This window comes from Lepisosteus platostomus, chromosome 26, assembly GCF_059453375.1.
Source record: "Lepisosteus platostomus isolate fLepPlt1 chromosome 26, fLepPlt1.hap1, whole genome shotgun sequence".
Lineage (NCBI taxonomy): Eukaryota > Metazoa > Chordata > Actinopteri > Semionotiformes > Lepisosteidae > Lepisosteus > Lepisosteus platostomus.
The window spans coordinates 10,436,093-10,451,134 of NC_142636.1; the positions used below are offsets into that span (position 1 = coordinate 10,436,093).

The 15,042-nt window shown below is 52.3% G+C and overlaps 1 protein-coding gene across 5 annotated transcripts in view; it reads right to left on the reverse strand.

Annotated features, from left to right (window-relative positions):
• LOC148640065 (atrial natriuretic peptide receptor 1-like) overlaps nt 1–15,042 on the reverse strand; it is a 52,564-nt gene that overhangs the window by 28,664 nt on the left and 8,858 nt on the right. For all 5 annotated transcript variants that reach the window (XM_088621170.1, XM_088621172.1, XM_088621169.1 and 2 more), the window contains exons 4-5: nt 4,911–5,098; nt 3,655–3,768 (exon numbers count right to left, since the gene is read on the reverse strand). In XM_088621170.1, coding sequence (XP_088477296.1) covers nt 3,655–3,768; nt 4,911–5,098 — 302 coding nt within the window. The remainder of the gene's footprint in view (nt 1–3,654; nt 3,769–4,910; nt 5,099–15,042) is intronic.

Genomic DNA, 15,042 nt, shown 5'->3' on the forward strand with positions numbered 1-15,042 from the left:
TTCCGGCCCAAGTGTGAGTGTGTGTGAGTGTGCCCTGCGAGATGTTGGGTGTATCATGCCCTGTGCCTTGTGCCTGCTGCTTATGCACTTATTGTAAGTCAATAACAGATTCAATTAAGCCAATTATGGGTTCATTTAAGTGAATAACAGATTCAATTAAGTAGATTTAATGAAGCCAATAATGGATTCAATCAAGTCACTAATTGGTTCATTGAGGGCTCAGGAGACCTGTGGTGTCTCACCAGGGTCTGCTACCTTGCTCCTGGAGAGCCACAGTCCAGAACAGCTCACACGCAGCCCTGAAGCTTAATCAACAGAGATCTGGAGGGCACATCGGAAAAAACCTCCTCCTGATCAGGCAGCTGATTAATCCAGCTCCATCCCTCCGAGCGCAGCTGGAGCAGAGACCAGGAGCCAGTGCCCATGTAGAGGAACAGTGGACGGCAGCCCCTTCCTCATCCCCGGCTCTGTCCTGCAGACGCGCCCGGAGGCTGTCAGAAGTATCGAGAGCGACTCGCCGCCGAGGGGCTGCACGAGAGCCCGCTTGCGCAGAGCAGGTGGGAGGCTGTTCGCTTGAGAGCTCTGTCTGGCCCAGGAGCTCTGTGCTTTTCCCCGCCGGACGGATCCTGCGAGCCGAGACGCACAGCGAGCGCGGGAACGAGGTCTGAGGGCTTCTCTTCCCCATTCTCTCAGCACACACGGAACAGGGCAATTAACAGCACCTCCTCGTGCCTTTAATTAGCCAGCGGCTGCCCCGATGACAATTAGCAAGCTGATGAAAAGGCGGTGGAGCCGAAGGACTGCGAGGGAGATGGGGGGGATGCTAATTAGATTTAATTCGCTGGGGTGCCTCCCGCTCACTGCGCTCCGCCTGGCACCCAGTCTCCTCCTGCTTCCGAGAGCCCGCTCCGCTCTCGTCCTGCTCTCGGCAGAGCCAGGGCAGTTCCCACACACAGGCGTGTGCAGGGTTTAGGAGACTGGAAGCTGCAGGATGGGACGTCCTGTTGACGTTAATCCTTCAGACAGCATGTTGTAAAACCCTGCAGAGCCTCACGATTCAGAAGCAAAGATGTCAGAGTAACAGGCAGCCGCTGGAGGAGTGAAAGAAACAGGTTATGTGTAATTCCTGTAAGAGCTGAATTTTGTATGCAGGAGATTTGCAGAACTAACAAAAAGCAAAGCATTGTCCTTACATGGAAATACAATGGAAAGACCCATGTCTCTAGGTCTCACGTGTCTTATGTGTTTAAAGTATCTATCTTCCCATAAAATACTGCATTGCTGCTTGTGGTTTTCGAAGGACTTGTGAAACGCGCCTGTCTCAGGAGCTCCAGTCAAGGGCGCCCCGGCAGCAGGCGTGAATGGTGTCTCTGCTGCTCTGGCCTGCAGTGTCTGTGCAGAGCCACGGCACAGGGAACACACCACCCAGCCACGCCGAGCTCACGAGAAGAAAGTAAGGGAGGCTCGCTCTGGGGTAGGAAAAACATGGACTGCTCTTGCGGCAGATGAAGTGTCAGGCCACTCCAGCGATCCAATCCGGTGAAAATCCAGAGCTTGACGAGAGAGCCAGAAGAATTCCTCGACCCTTCCTGCCTCTGCCCCTGCAGGCGGACCAGGCTCCGTCACGGAGAGAGTCCCCCGAGGCTAGGCCACACTCACTCTCGAAGACAACACCTTCCTGACGGGCTGGCGATCGTTTCCCGTCGCCTCGGTAGGACGGTGAGCAGCAACACCCCGCACAGCGCAGTGGAAGCATCCCCAGAAAGGAGCCAGGGTTCGAGAGGCTGCCATCCCAGGAGCGCTAGCTCGTACATGTGATTGACTTACCGTGCGAGAGCTTCGCTGACGTAGCGGGAACGGTAATACTCATACTGTTACCACCGAATGCAATTTAAAAATCCATGTCCAAGAGGAAGGAGATGTATGGTTATGTTAGAAAGATCTGGGAGCCTGGGCAGATGATCCTGCGTCTGCGAGGCTGGCTCCGGGGAGCTGTGTCTGCCAGGCCGGGCCGGGCTGCGACTCACGGGAAGATTAACCAGCGAAACGGGCGAGATCGCAGCGGGGAGGCGGGAGAGCGATTCCAAGAGGCACGGTCGGGGTACGCGTGACGCCACACTCTCATCGGCCGAGAGCCTGGGCTCCCGTCCTGGAGTGTCTGCTCTTGTCCAGGTGGAGAAATTAAAACAAGGACCGGACGAGGTGGCCAGTCAAGAGCTAAGAGAAACCAATTCGCGCTGGTGCACAAAGATCCGAACAAACCCAAACCCTCTTTTACACAGCCTGCAGAAATACCCCAGAAGGCCAGCAAATACAAAGCATTGAAACCTGAAATCAAGGAAGGGTTTGTGGACGTTTTACAACGGATCAAGACGAACTGGTTTGGAATACCCTGTACAATTTCATTTGTACAAAAGGTGTCATGCAGCTCTTGAATTAGCTCAAAGAACACTAACCAGCTTAATTACTTAATCACACAGAGACAGGTTAAAGAACCCGGTTCCCTGTAGTAACTAAACAGAGATTACAAAGGGACTTGATCCAGACATTCACAGTTCCGAAACGGCAAGAGCTAGGGACAGCTGTGAGGGCGTCCGTGGATTTCAACAGGACACAAGTGGAAATGACGAGGACAGGAGGCACGTCTGTACACGGAGGACTGTGGGAGACTGAAACAAGCCGCCCAGTTGCTCCTGGTGCCCTCAAACCCTTCAGGAGAAGAGTAGGAGGAGATCCTGGGCTCAGTCCAGCAATCAGCAGCCAAATGAACAAGAAGGACTGAATGGAGACGTAACCTTTCTCATGTTCTCACAGGAGAGAGATACGACAGCTCCAGTGAGAGGGTAGAGGGTCATCGTCAGTCACAGCTTCTATACCTTTAACTGCAGTTCCGAGTTTTTGTTTTTGTTTGTACTTCAGAAAAGAACGAGCCGCCTTCCCCCCAGTAAGATCCGCTCTTAATTAACGCCACTGCTGGACGGACGTGTTGATTGTAAAGTAAAAGGAGAAAATGGAGCTGAAAAAAACAACAACACAGAGCTATGAAAGCAAGGTTGTCATAGAAACTGCAAATACCGTCAGGGCAGCTGTGAGCTGCAGGGCTGACTCACTCATTAATGCCAGAGAGAGGGGGGGGGAAGAGGGATGGAGGGGAGGAAAGGAGGGAGAGACAGACAGGGGTGAAAGAAAGAGCACGAGAGTGCAGAAGAGGGACAGAGACCCAGGGGGCAGGGGACAGTTGACAGGGCAGCCACATGCCGGCTCAGACCAGTGCAGCTCATGAACTGTCCCTGATCACCACACAGGTTTAATGATGAGTGAAGAGACGTGGAGCAGCCAGGGTGGGAGTGCAGAGCCCTTCCTTGTTTGCTTTATGTTGTTCCCACACTGTGAGCCCTTACCAACGAGAGGGCCTTGACAGTGCAGCTCTATCTCTAACTTCACCTGGCAGCCATCTGCCTTCCTACCCCCTGAACACCAGAACAGCTTCGTATGACAGGAGGCCATTCAGTGAGGATGAGGAATCTCATCCAGCTGTGGCCTGAAACAATCCAGCATACCAGCTTCAACAACATGGCCGGGCAGCCTGTTCCACACTCCCACCACCCTTTGTGGAAAGGAGCGCCCTTCTTCTGAAGAGGGTGGGGCGCTTACCAGCGTGTCTTCAATGTTGAAGCTGAAGTTCCTCTTGGCCTCCACCTTCAGCTCCTGCAGGAACTCCTTGTACTCGGGGTTCTGCGGCTCAGTGTAGGTGATGATGATCACAGACTGCAGGGGGGAGAGACAGGGGAGAGCGTCACATGGGCACCCTGTCACCCGAAGGCGCAGTGCGTGAGAGCCCTGGTTCGGCTGGGCGACTGGCCGAGCTCACCCCAGCTGAGCCACTGATAAAACATAACGCGCTCATGATTTTTAAAAACTCGGCCCCCGTGTCTCACCTTCCCCTCCCCTCTCTCTCTGCCTCTGTCCTGTCCCTGCTGTGTCTTGAACCCCTGCCCCTCCATGCTGAGGACTCAGTTGTGAAGACAGCAGGGAACTGAACCCCTCCACCTTGACTCTACATCCAATGCCAGCAGCCCCCAGGGACAGGCAGGCTGTTATTCCGAGCAGCGGTGTGAGTTTATCCATGCAGAGCGCATTCCTCTCTAGACCCCCCCCCGCCGCGGGGGAGAGCTGTCAGGCCCGGCGGTGCGCCTGACCTCCTCGCCCGCGCAGCCCAGGCCAGTCTGGAGGGGCGCTGAACCAGGGGCCTGCCAGCGTCTGTGCTACCGCAGCGTCTGGCTCTTGCGTGGGGAGACAGTTGCTGGGGCTGGCTGCAGGCTGGGAATCGGCGCTCTTCAGGTATGAAGGCTGCCGCTGCAGTGAGGCCGTGGGCCTCGACCCCTCCGCGCTCCGGCTGCTGCAAGCAGGAACTGGGAGCAGGAACACTGTGCACTAGGAATGAGGAAAGCCCAGCGGCCGGCCAGCACACACGCCACTTCCCAGCCCCCCCCGCCGTATCGATCGGTGTCTTCGGGCTGCGGGCCTGCTTCGAGCCCGGAGAGACGCACGTGACTCCGCAGCCGAGCCAGAGGGTGCCGTGCCTGCCCTGTGACCTCTGACCCTGCTGGAACCCGGTGGGTTCCCTGGAACAGCGCCTGTGGAAGTCTCTGGACATTTGAGCTTTTGCGCGTTCCTGCTGTTCATCAGGATTTCGTGAAACGATCTGTGGCTCTAGGCAGCCATTGGGGGCTGAGATAACGGAACTGCTAACCTGGTGTTCCCCTGAATTACAGGATTACAGCTCATCAACCGGACCGATGTGTTTTTTGGGAAGAGGGTGAGAGGGTAAGGAGACCGGAGCCTGGTTAAAAGCCCATGTGAGCATGGAAAGAACACGCAAACTCCGTGAAGATGGATTCCCCGCCCACCTGGAAAGCCTCCTTGGCGACGGCGTCGTCGGGGTCTCCTCGGAACCAGGGCTTGGGCTCGCGGGAGCTCAGGCTGGTCCCGAAGATGTCGATGTAGAAGAACACGTACTCCTCCAGGGGCATGCTGGCCCTCCGGAAGCGGATCATCAGCTGCCGGAAGGTGTCCTGGGAGCAGCACACGTAGATGACTGCGGACAGAGGGGGAGAGCGACACAGTGAGGACACAGGAGAGGTCATTCCTGCCGAAGTTAAAACTGCACTTTACTAACAACCGGAGACAGGGATGGAGCCAGGAGGTTTGCAGTATTACTGCATTAATTACATGTTCACTAGTCACTTAATTAAAGCAGCTCGAATTGGACAGAAACACTCAAAAACAGTACATTTCATAGAGGTTTTGAAGTAAAAGTCCCAGTTTTTAACATTTTTGTGAAAACCACAGTTTTACTATAGAACGGGGTACCATCACTGCTTACCATGGCATACTGTAACATTGGTAACAGTACAGTGCAGTAAAGCCCAGTGAGATCAGGGTAAAAGCACAGTACAGTGCAGTGAGGCCCAGTGAGATCAGGGTAAAAGCTAAGTACAGTGCAGTGAAATCATGGTGAGGGTATAGTAAAGAACGAAGTCAGTGAGAGAAGGGCTGTCTGAGGCTCTGCTGTTCTAACACTGTTACTCAGCACAGCTACACTGCGAGGGCTCAACCCGTGCAGCTTGGCCTGTCAGAGTCAGACAGGCGTACAGCAATAAGGCCAGGCTGCTCTAATTAACTCGTCACAGCTCCCAGGACTGCCCGAGCACAGGGAGGGGACGACACACTCCCCGGCCACGGGCCTCACTCGCAGGGCCGAACTAACTGTGTCAGACAGCAGAAGAGGAGAGACAAGAACACAGCAGCGCCAATTCCAGCCAGAGAGCCGCGAAGCGAAGACAGGCGTGCTAATTCCAGGATCGGAGTGACACATGAACAGCTCCTAAACCGGGCGAGGGGGGCAGAGACGTCTCGAGATCAGTGGTCACAGCATCCACCGCAGTGCCACAGATGGGCAGAATAACAAGGGCAGTAATAACAGCTAAGACGTCAGCCGAAGCAATAATGGATGTTTGCTTTTTCTTGACCTCATCAGTGGAAAGTGCTGCACTGTCGCCCCTTGTGAGTCACGGCAGCAGCAGTGCCCCAGCGCTCCGCTGTAATGGGCTGCGGTCGCACGGCAAATTCGCTGCCTTTCAGCTCCATTAATTGCGATAACAGGTGGCGCGCAGCCTATTAATGGAGCGATCGGGGGGTCGCGCGTTCGGCGGCAGCCCCGGCTTTCGCTGTTCTCCCCTCGTTAACAGCTGGGGGCCCAGCAAAGGGCCAATTACTGCACGTCAGCAAAGCAGCGAGGCCGAGCGGTGGGTGGCTCCTGGGGGTGTACTTGCGTGGGGGGGCGAGGGGTTCAATAAACCTGGTGGGGAGCAGGACGTGGAAACCCACAGAGGGCAGTAAGGCAAGTCATTCGGGGGACAGTCTGAGCCCCGGGCTCGAAGAGTCAAAATGTGGGAACAGAAGGTGTGGTGGTCCTTACTACAGGGAACCAGCTCGGTGGAGCAAGCTGGAGATAGTTTGGAACATCCCGGGTGTTCTGCCTGCTGCTTTTCAGAACCAGCAACGCCTGAAATCACATTTACTGTGGGTGTTTCTCCATACAGAACTGACCTAGTGAACACATACGTACAGTACTCACTCATACTTTCTCCATACAGAACTGACCTAGTGAACACATATGTACAGTACTCACTCATACTTACAATGACAGCAGTGTCAGTGAAATTCTTTTACCTACACAACTGCTTTACAATAACTGTGACATAGCATATACTGTTCTAGTAAAAGTATCTTATCTTAAACCACGCCTGATGCAAGTCTAATTGCTATGTAATTGCTTAATAAGAGGTACATTTTGTTGACTTTGGCTACTCTCAGAACTAGTTAGCAAGAGGAGCTGAAGTCCGGGAAGTAACCCACACACTTGCATGTACACAGACACACGTGTGCACACACACAAGCCAGCTGGCCCTGTGCGCTGGGTGTCCTGGATCTGCCAGAGGGACGAGCGCCTCAGGAAGTCTCTGGGGGTGTGATGAAGTCTCCAGCGCGGGTTTCCTGCTCCCAGCTATTGTTCACATCTTAATGGCTTTGTCAGGATGTGCACTCCGGCCCTGGAGATCCCAGTTTTCCCATGCAGCTCCCCTTGGACAGGGGTGTCCAGCAGGCTGTGGACATTCCTGCCGTCTCTAGATTGATTGGCCTTGTTTTCACCATACTATAGTGTATATTTCTATGCCACGCCACAGCAGTGCTGTGCTCTGAATCGCGAAGAGGAATCCCCTTTGGAACGTTCATCGCAGTACGGTATTTCCACAGCTATCTTTTACCACGATCCCATTCAGCGCGAATGATGACATCACTGCCGCACAGTGGAGAAAGAATCACCACCCACACCCAGTAAATCTGTGAGAGATGGAGGACAATCAGGGAGAGCCTGCAAAATGACCACACAGATGTGCTACAACACAGGCTTCCCAGACTCCAGCTATTGTTCTGCGGGTAATGAGCTTGGCTTAACTGTGGGCCAGTGGTCATGGGAAGGTGCCAAAGAGTGGCGCGTAGAGGAACACCCTGCTCCTCGTGAACTGCTCATCAGCAGGGAGAAGCTGGAGTCTTAACCTACTTCCTTTATTGTCCCAGATGGGAAATCTGCTCTGCCAGCAGGTAAAAGACATAACACAATATACACAATGCACTGAGCACGACACGAGCCCATCCACAAATAAAATAAGAAACAAGACGTGCACATGATGAGAAAAACACGTTAGCGGCTTAAAGAAATCCTCGTGATTAAAAGACAAATGAAGAAATTGGGTCGTCAGTGTGTGAGATACATGCATAAGACACATGCATGTTGAAAGAAATCAATAAAGTAAATGAAGCGAGTTAATAGCCGTGGGAACAGAGCATGACTTCGCTCTAACACACTTAAATCTGGGTGGTCGAAATTGACGTCCTGATGGAAGGAGCTCAGATTCTCTGTGCAAGGGGCGGTGGTGACAGTCAGTGGCTATATTGGCCTTCCGCATTCCTTGTTTAGTATAGATGTCTGCCAGCAGTAGCTGTCCTGCACCGATTAATAATAATAATAATAATAGTAATAATAATAATAATAATAATAATTGCTTACACTTATATAGCGCTTTTCTGGACACGCCACTCAAAGCACTTTACAGGTAATAGGGATCCCCTCCACCATCACCAAAGTGCAGCCCCCCCTGGATGATGCGACGGCAGCCACAGTGCGCCAGAACGCTCACCACACATCAGCTATCAGTGGGGAGGACAGCAGAGTAATGAAGCCAATTCATAGAGGGGGATTATTAGGAGGCCATGATTGGTAAGGGCCAATGGGGAATTTGGCCAGGACGCCGGGGTTACCTCTCTGGCTCCCTTCACAATCCTGCTGTCAGGTATTATTGAGTGTGCTCAGGTTACCAGACCAGAGTCAGAACAGACTCGTTACAGGTTCTGCCGAACACACTCATCGTTGTACCACGCACACTAAAGGAGCAGAGCTTTCTCAGGCAGAACAATCGCAGTTGGCTCTTCTTGTACGTGGCATCCGAATGTTTCTCAAAGGTTAGCCTGTAACCAAGAGCCGGGCCAAGCTATCTGGAACTGCTGTGTGCTATATTGTCTGAACTCGGCCCCAGCCCTGGTATTTCCTGGAATGCCAGCAGCCTCTGGGACATAATAAGAATAAGAATAGCACCAGAGACAATGCCTGAAGCGTGTGTTTCTAATTGGGCGCTGTGACTGTTGGCCATTTGCCTATCGGCCTGTCTGTCAGCCGGGACTCTATCAGCGGGTCACAGCTTGGCTCCCGGTGCGGGCCTGTCATCTTCTGGTCAGTGTGTTTCAATTGTATTTCAGCTAGTGACTTATTTGAAGGGTTTGCCTTCTCCACACCCCTCTGTCCGACGTCCGTCTGTGCTGTCATCCTCATGCAGCTGAGCCCCACTCAGCACAGCTGTCCTCTCTCGAACGCTGCCTGCGCGTCTGGCTTTCAGCTGCCCTCTGACGCGGCGCTCACGGAGAAATCGAACGGATGTGCACATTTCTGGGAATTTTGGTCTCTGCAAAGTGGCTGGGCATTGTGCTCATCTTCGGCTTCAGCCCACAGCAGACAAAGAGAGTAAAAATAATTTATAGGCTTGGCGCAGAGAAAGTTATCGGACCTTGCTGGTGCAGAAAAACACAGCAGCCAATGTTCTGCTAGAATTGAATCAATCTGGATTAATTATTAAAATCGAATCAATCATCTCCACCCAGACAGAGCAATTACAATCAATCACTGTGGAGCAATACTGTGAATCTTCTAGTTTAGCCCTGAAGAACTTCTGCGAATAGTTGTACAGCAAAGCTGAGAAGCACCATCGCCACCTTGTAGCCTGACTGCATCACATCTCACCCTAAACAAGGCTGGGCTGGGTCAGTACTGGGGTGGGTGGCCCCATTGAAAAGTGAATTAATTAAGTAATAATGTAATGATTTAATTTAATAAATAAGTAAGAAAGAATCAGTCGAAGAGAAAAATGAAGGAAGTTTGGTCTGATAGAAAAAAAAACTGGGCTCCTGATGGTTTTCTCTCTTCTGGATTGAGACTGTAATGTAAGAAAACGCTCGTTGTCTTGAAGGGACCTGCTGTGCTAAAGTGTGGGCTGCTGATCCTCTGAAAGCTGTGCCGGTATCCGCGAGTCTCCCAAAGTCACCTTGCCCCGCCTCTGATGGAACTGTTATCTCCCTGTGTAAATGCACTTGCTGGCCGTGCCCCAGCTCCCCCAGCGCCGCGCTCGACTGCTGCCCTCGCCCTTCCTCTGCGCCTTCTGCTTTCATCGCTGGCAAAGCCCTCTCCATCTTCTCCTGTCTCTAACCCCCCCCCTCCCCTTTCTCCTGTCTCTCTATCTCCTGTCTCTAACCCCCACCTCCTCCTTCTCCTGTCTCTCTATCTCCTCTCAATCAATTCAATTCAAGGTGCTTTATTAGCATGACCGATAGGTACAATCAGTGTTGCCAAAGCAAATAAAAATAATAAAATTAACATAGAACAAAACAAAAAATAGAAGTAAAATAAAATCTAAAATCTATCTCCTGTCTCTAACCCCCACCACCCCCTTCTCCTGTCTCTAACCCCCACCTCCACCTTCTCCTGTCTCTAACCCCCCTCCCCTCTCTCCTGTCTCTAACCCCCCCTCCCCCTCTCTCCTGTCTATCTCCTGTCTCTAACCCCCACCACCCCCTTCTCCTGTCTCTAACCCCCACCTCCCCTTTCTCCTCTCTATCTCCTGTCTCTAACCCCCACCTCCCCTTTCTCCTGTCTCTAACCCCCACCTCCCCCTTTCTCTATTCTCCCTTCTTGCACTTTTCTCTGTTCTTAGTGTATAGCTCCATTCTGGCTATAGAAAAAGCACTACCTGGAAGTCAGAAAAGAAAATAGTTAACAGCTATTGGGACTGCCTATATATTTCTGAGAAACACTGTAGCACTGCTTTTAACAAGGTTTAGATATACAGTAGTGAATGACAATAAAACCAGAGTTAAGTGCAATAAAACATGATAAGATAAAGGTAAAATTCATGGTAAAGCACAGAGAGTAGTACGTATAGTCTCGCTTAACTGTGCTACATGAAATAAACACATGGCATACTTTCTATCTGGGTCTCTATTTAGTTATTTGAACTAATTTCACTTAACTGAACTAATTAAATGAAGTGTTTCCCACAAGTCTGCAGATGACAATGAGCTGAAGAGCAAAACGATGCTTTTATTGATTAAACAACACAAATGAAGAAAGCAGGTGTAAACTAACTTGCTGGTGAATGATTTATGGAACCAGCCCTCTGTCTTTCCCTGCACTGTCTCTGCTTTCATATCTCAGACCCACAGCCTGATGAGCAGAGCCTTGTCTCTGGGCTTAGCCCCTTATTCACCAGAAACGGGAGGCAATAAGAATGGGGATTTTGAATGGAAGCAACACTTAATTCCTTTACTTTGAAATTCTCACTGCATCGAGAGCGAGTGGGACAGGACCCGGAGACAGTTGGCTGGCTTTATTCACTCTTTACCCATAAAAAACTAAAGACACCTCTCCATTTGGGGGGCAATTCAGTATTACAAACAGAGCCTAGGCCTCTAACTAGGGCGCAGACTCCACTATTAAATATAAAGCCTTTTCTCTTCACTGGGCTGTTGACTCTAGAATTAAATATGGATCCTTTCTGAAGGTGAAACGACACACATTTAGCAGTGAAGGTGGACTGCTGTGGTGTCCATTCTTTCTTAATCAGGTGTCTGAACGGACCTTTTATCCAGAGTGACTCACAGAGAGTTAGGAGGCGGACTATGGCGTCAGCAGCTGCTGCTGCAGAGTCTCTGATAGAACAGCCTCAGTTTGACGTCTCCCCTGAAGCCTGGAGCCCAAGAAGGTTTGGGGGTTTGGGAACTGGCTCGGGGGGAACGCTGTGGAAGTCAGGGGCAGAGCTGTGGGGCCCAAACCAGCCAAACCAGGAGCCTCCTGCCTTCAAATTCTACAGACCATGGAATAGGTTAAAATAAAGCCTGCTGTCAGCGTGGGCCTGTCTGTCAGCTGCGCACTCTCCCTGTCTCAGCTGGGGGGACCAGCGGTGCGTCACGCACTAGGAATCCATGTTGCTCTGGCCGAATCCCTGCACTTTAAGCACGCACAGATTTGGGGCCGTGCTCGCCATCCCCTCTTGGCTGGGCTGAATTAATTTTTAACCAAGGCCATATGGAGTGGGAGGACAGGAAGCGAAGGGAAGGGAAAACAGGAGGCTGGTTTAGTTCAGCCTGGCCGCCTCCAGGCCACTATGGCGACAGAGAGCAATGGAGCGAGAGGGATGTTGAACTGGGACTGGCACACCCCACCCCCGCCGGATGCCTTCCAGTCACAGCAGCAAGGGCAGGTCCTGCTTCAAGGAAGCACATAAGACCCGTGCAGGTATGGCACCAGGCACGTAAGACCGGAGCAGGTATGGCACCAGGCACGTAAGACCGGAGCAGGTATGGCACCAGGCACGTAAGACCGGAGAGCAGGTATGGCACCAGGCACGTAAGACCGGAGCAGGTATGGCACCAGGCACGTAAGACCGGAGCAGGTATGGCACCAGGCACGTAAGGTATGGCAGGTATGGCACCTAAGACGTGCACCAGGCACGTAAGACCGGAGCAGGTATGGCACCAGGCACGTAAGGTATGGCACCAGGCACGTAAGACCGGAGCAGGTATGGCACCAGGCACGTAAGACCGGAGAGCAGGTATGGCACCAGGCACGTAAGACCGGAGCAGGTATGGCACCAGGCACGTAAGACCGGAGCAGGTATGGCACCAGGCACGTAAGACCGGAGAGCAGGTATGGCACCAGGCACGTAAGACCGGAGCAGGTATGGCACCAGGCACGTAAGACCGGAGCAGGTATGGCACCAGGCACGTAAGACCGGAGAGCAGGTATGGCACCAGGCACGTAAGACCGGAGCAGGTATGGCACCAGGCACGTAAGACCGGAGCAGGTATGGCACCAGGCACGTAAGACTAGAGCAGGTATGGCACCAGGCACGTAAGACCGGAGCAGGTATGGCACCAGGCATGTAAGACCGGAGCACCCTGCAGCCGCTGGGACTCGCCGCTTGCTTGCCCCATTTTCACCAGACCATGCCTGCTGCTGCACTCTCCCCAGTTTCCCCAGCGAGGCGAGTTTCCACCCTGGCGCAAAACCCTGTTGGTCGCTCGGGGGGCGTTCACGGTTCACGATCACTGCAGCAGAGGGCAGCCGCCCTGAGGCATGCTGGGATATGTTATTAAAGAGCGAGAGGCAGAGAGAGAGAAGACGCCCTGTCTCCTGAGCTGCCTGAGGCCTTCCGGCACTGGAACAGCTGGTGTATCAATGCTACCTTCTCTATAAAACTCTTCTTTATTTGCTTTCTTATAAAATAGGATCTAGCAAAGGAGGAGAGGCAAGGAGGAGGTTCATACAGGGGGATGTGATCAAATATCAGTTTTGAAAATGCTCCTGTACTAAACATGTGGTGCACATTAAACTGCATAAGTGTAAAAAGGCTCAATAAACTGCTTGTGATCAGAGCAAGAGCTGAGTTTTCAAGGGACAGAAGGGACAGAAGTGTTTGCGAAACTATCGGAATGTCAATTATTTTCTTGTTTGTAGGAATTATATTAAACTTCATGAGTCACCAAGCTCTTTGTCATCTAGAACTGCCTTCTTATTCACAGGCGCTTGAGGCTGACAGGCTGGAGGCCGTTCCTGCGGCGAGGGCCGTTAAGTCCGGTCCAACAGGAACTGGCACTGAATCTGTTAAGCAGCACAGCCTGGTGGTCAGGATTTCAACAAACAAAAAAGTGCACACTTGTGATTTAATATCTTCTAACCCACCCAGCTATAGCAACACGTTATTGATGCTGCACACTGAACCTCCCTCCTGGTTCTTTCTGGGGAGCCACATGGGCTTTTGAGATTTTAATGACTCAATTGGATCGATTATCGATGTAATTGGTCTTAATCGTCACAGCTGTGACTTCAAGTTCCTTCTAAAGCCCGCAGGGCTGTGTGAGTCTGGCACACCAGGAGAGAGGAGAACTGATGCATTGCAGATGTCCTCAAATCACTCTTCACAGGCTTAACTCTGTGTAGCAAGCATCAAACCCACTGTGCCAGGGGCCAGCACTTCCTACAGGACAAATCTTACTTTCCCAGGAAACCTTACAGGACACCCTGAATCATATAAGGAGCAAGCAGGAATGGACTGTCGAGAGACTTCCTGTCCTTAGGGACTGCAGGGTAACTCATCGTCTGCTTTTAGGGTTGCAGTTGAGCAGGTGCAAGCCTTCAGAAGGGGTGAGGTATCAAACCTGTGGGACTGGGGCTCTCAGGCAGCAGGGAGGGGGACTCCCGCACTTGTTGTGATGAGATCATGTCAGACTCACGAGACCCCGAGACATGAGCACATCAGCTCTGACCGAAGCCACTTTCAGAGAGGAGACTTCGCAAAGTCAGAGGGAAAAAAACACACAAACCTACAAATGACACACAGCGCACTAATGAGGTCAGCATTCGTACAGCTCCAAGTACTTCAGCAGCTAGGCGTGCCCATGTCTAATGGGGCCATTGTAGCCAAGGGTGTGTGAATAACAAAAGACATGGATGTACTGGCAGAGCAAAACAAAACACATTTTTGAATTTGCCCGTTGCAGGCAGACGAGCCAGGATGTTACTGTTATGTGACAACAGGAACAGAGGATGAGTCAGACTCTCTTTGTTCCGTTCGAGCTCTGGGGTGCTGGCGCCCTCCCCACGCAGGCGCCATCTTGTCTCCAGCAGCCCATTCTCTGCAGTCAGGCCCGGAGCCCCAGAACAGAACCAGCTCCCAGAGACTGCCGCAAGCTCACGGGCGTGCGCACAAACACGCACACGCGTGCACAGACACATGCATCCACACACAGGCACGCACGCACACGTGCACTGCTCTGGACTGCGGTTTGGTACCGGTGCCACCAGCACTAAGATTCTGGAGGGGCGGAAGGTCAAGAGGCCCACCAGCCCAAGAGCAGCTCTAAGACGCCTCCTGAAGTTACTGTTTCCTTCTCTTGGAATCACTCAAGCTGACAGCAGATCAGTCAAGCAGGTGCTTGTCTTTAGAGACGTTCAGGAGCCGTTCGCTTTAGTGTACTCTGGGCACTGGGAGAGAAAGCTAGCGGCACGTCAGCACGTCAGGCTCTTAGATCAGTTTGGTCACAGGAAGCTCGGAAGAGGAGGGGGGTGCAAAGCCAGAAGAAACAGCAGCCTTCCAGAAACTGACTCCAAGAACCCCCCCCCGGAAGAGGCCCAAGTCTGGCACGGGCAAGTCTCCAAAGAGGGGGTGTCAGTGCTGTGATCTCTGTGCCCATCTCAAGACTGGCCTGTTTCCAGTTCTCAGACACTGCCCAGACACCCCAAACTGCACTCGCCGATGGGCTGAGCACAAGAGTGCTCCAATCTGTCTGAAGTGAAGTCATGCTCTCCGAGTA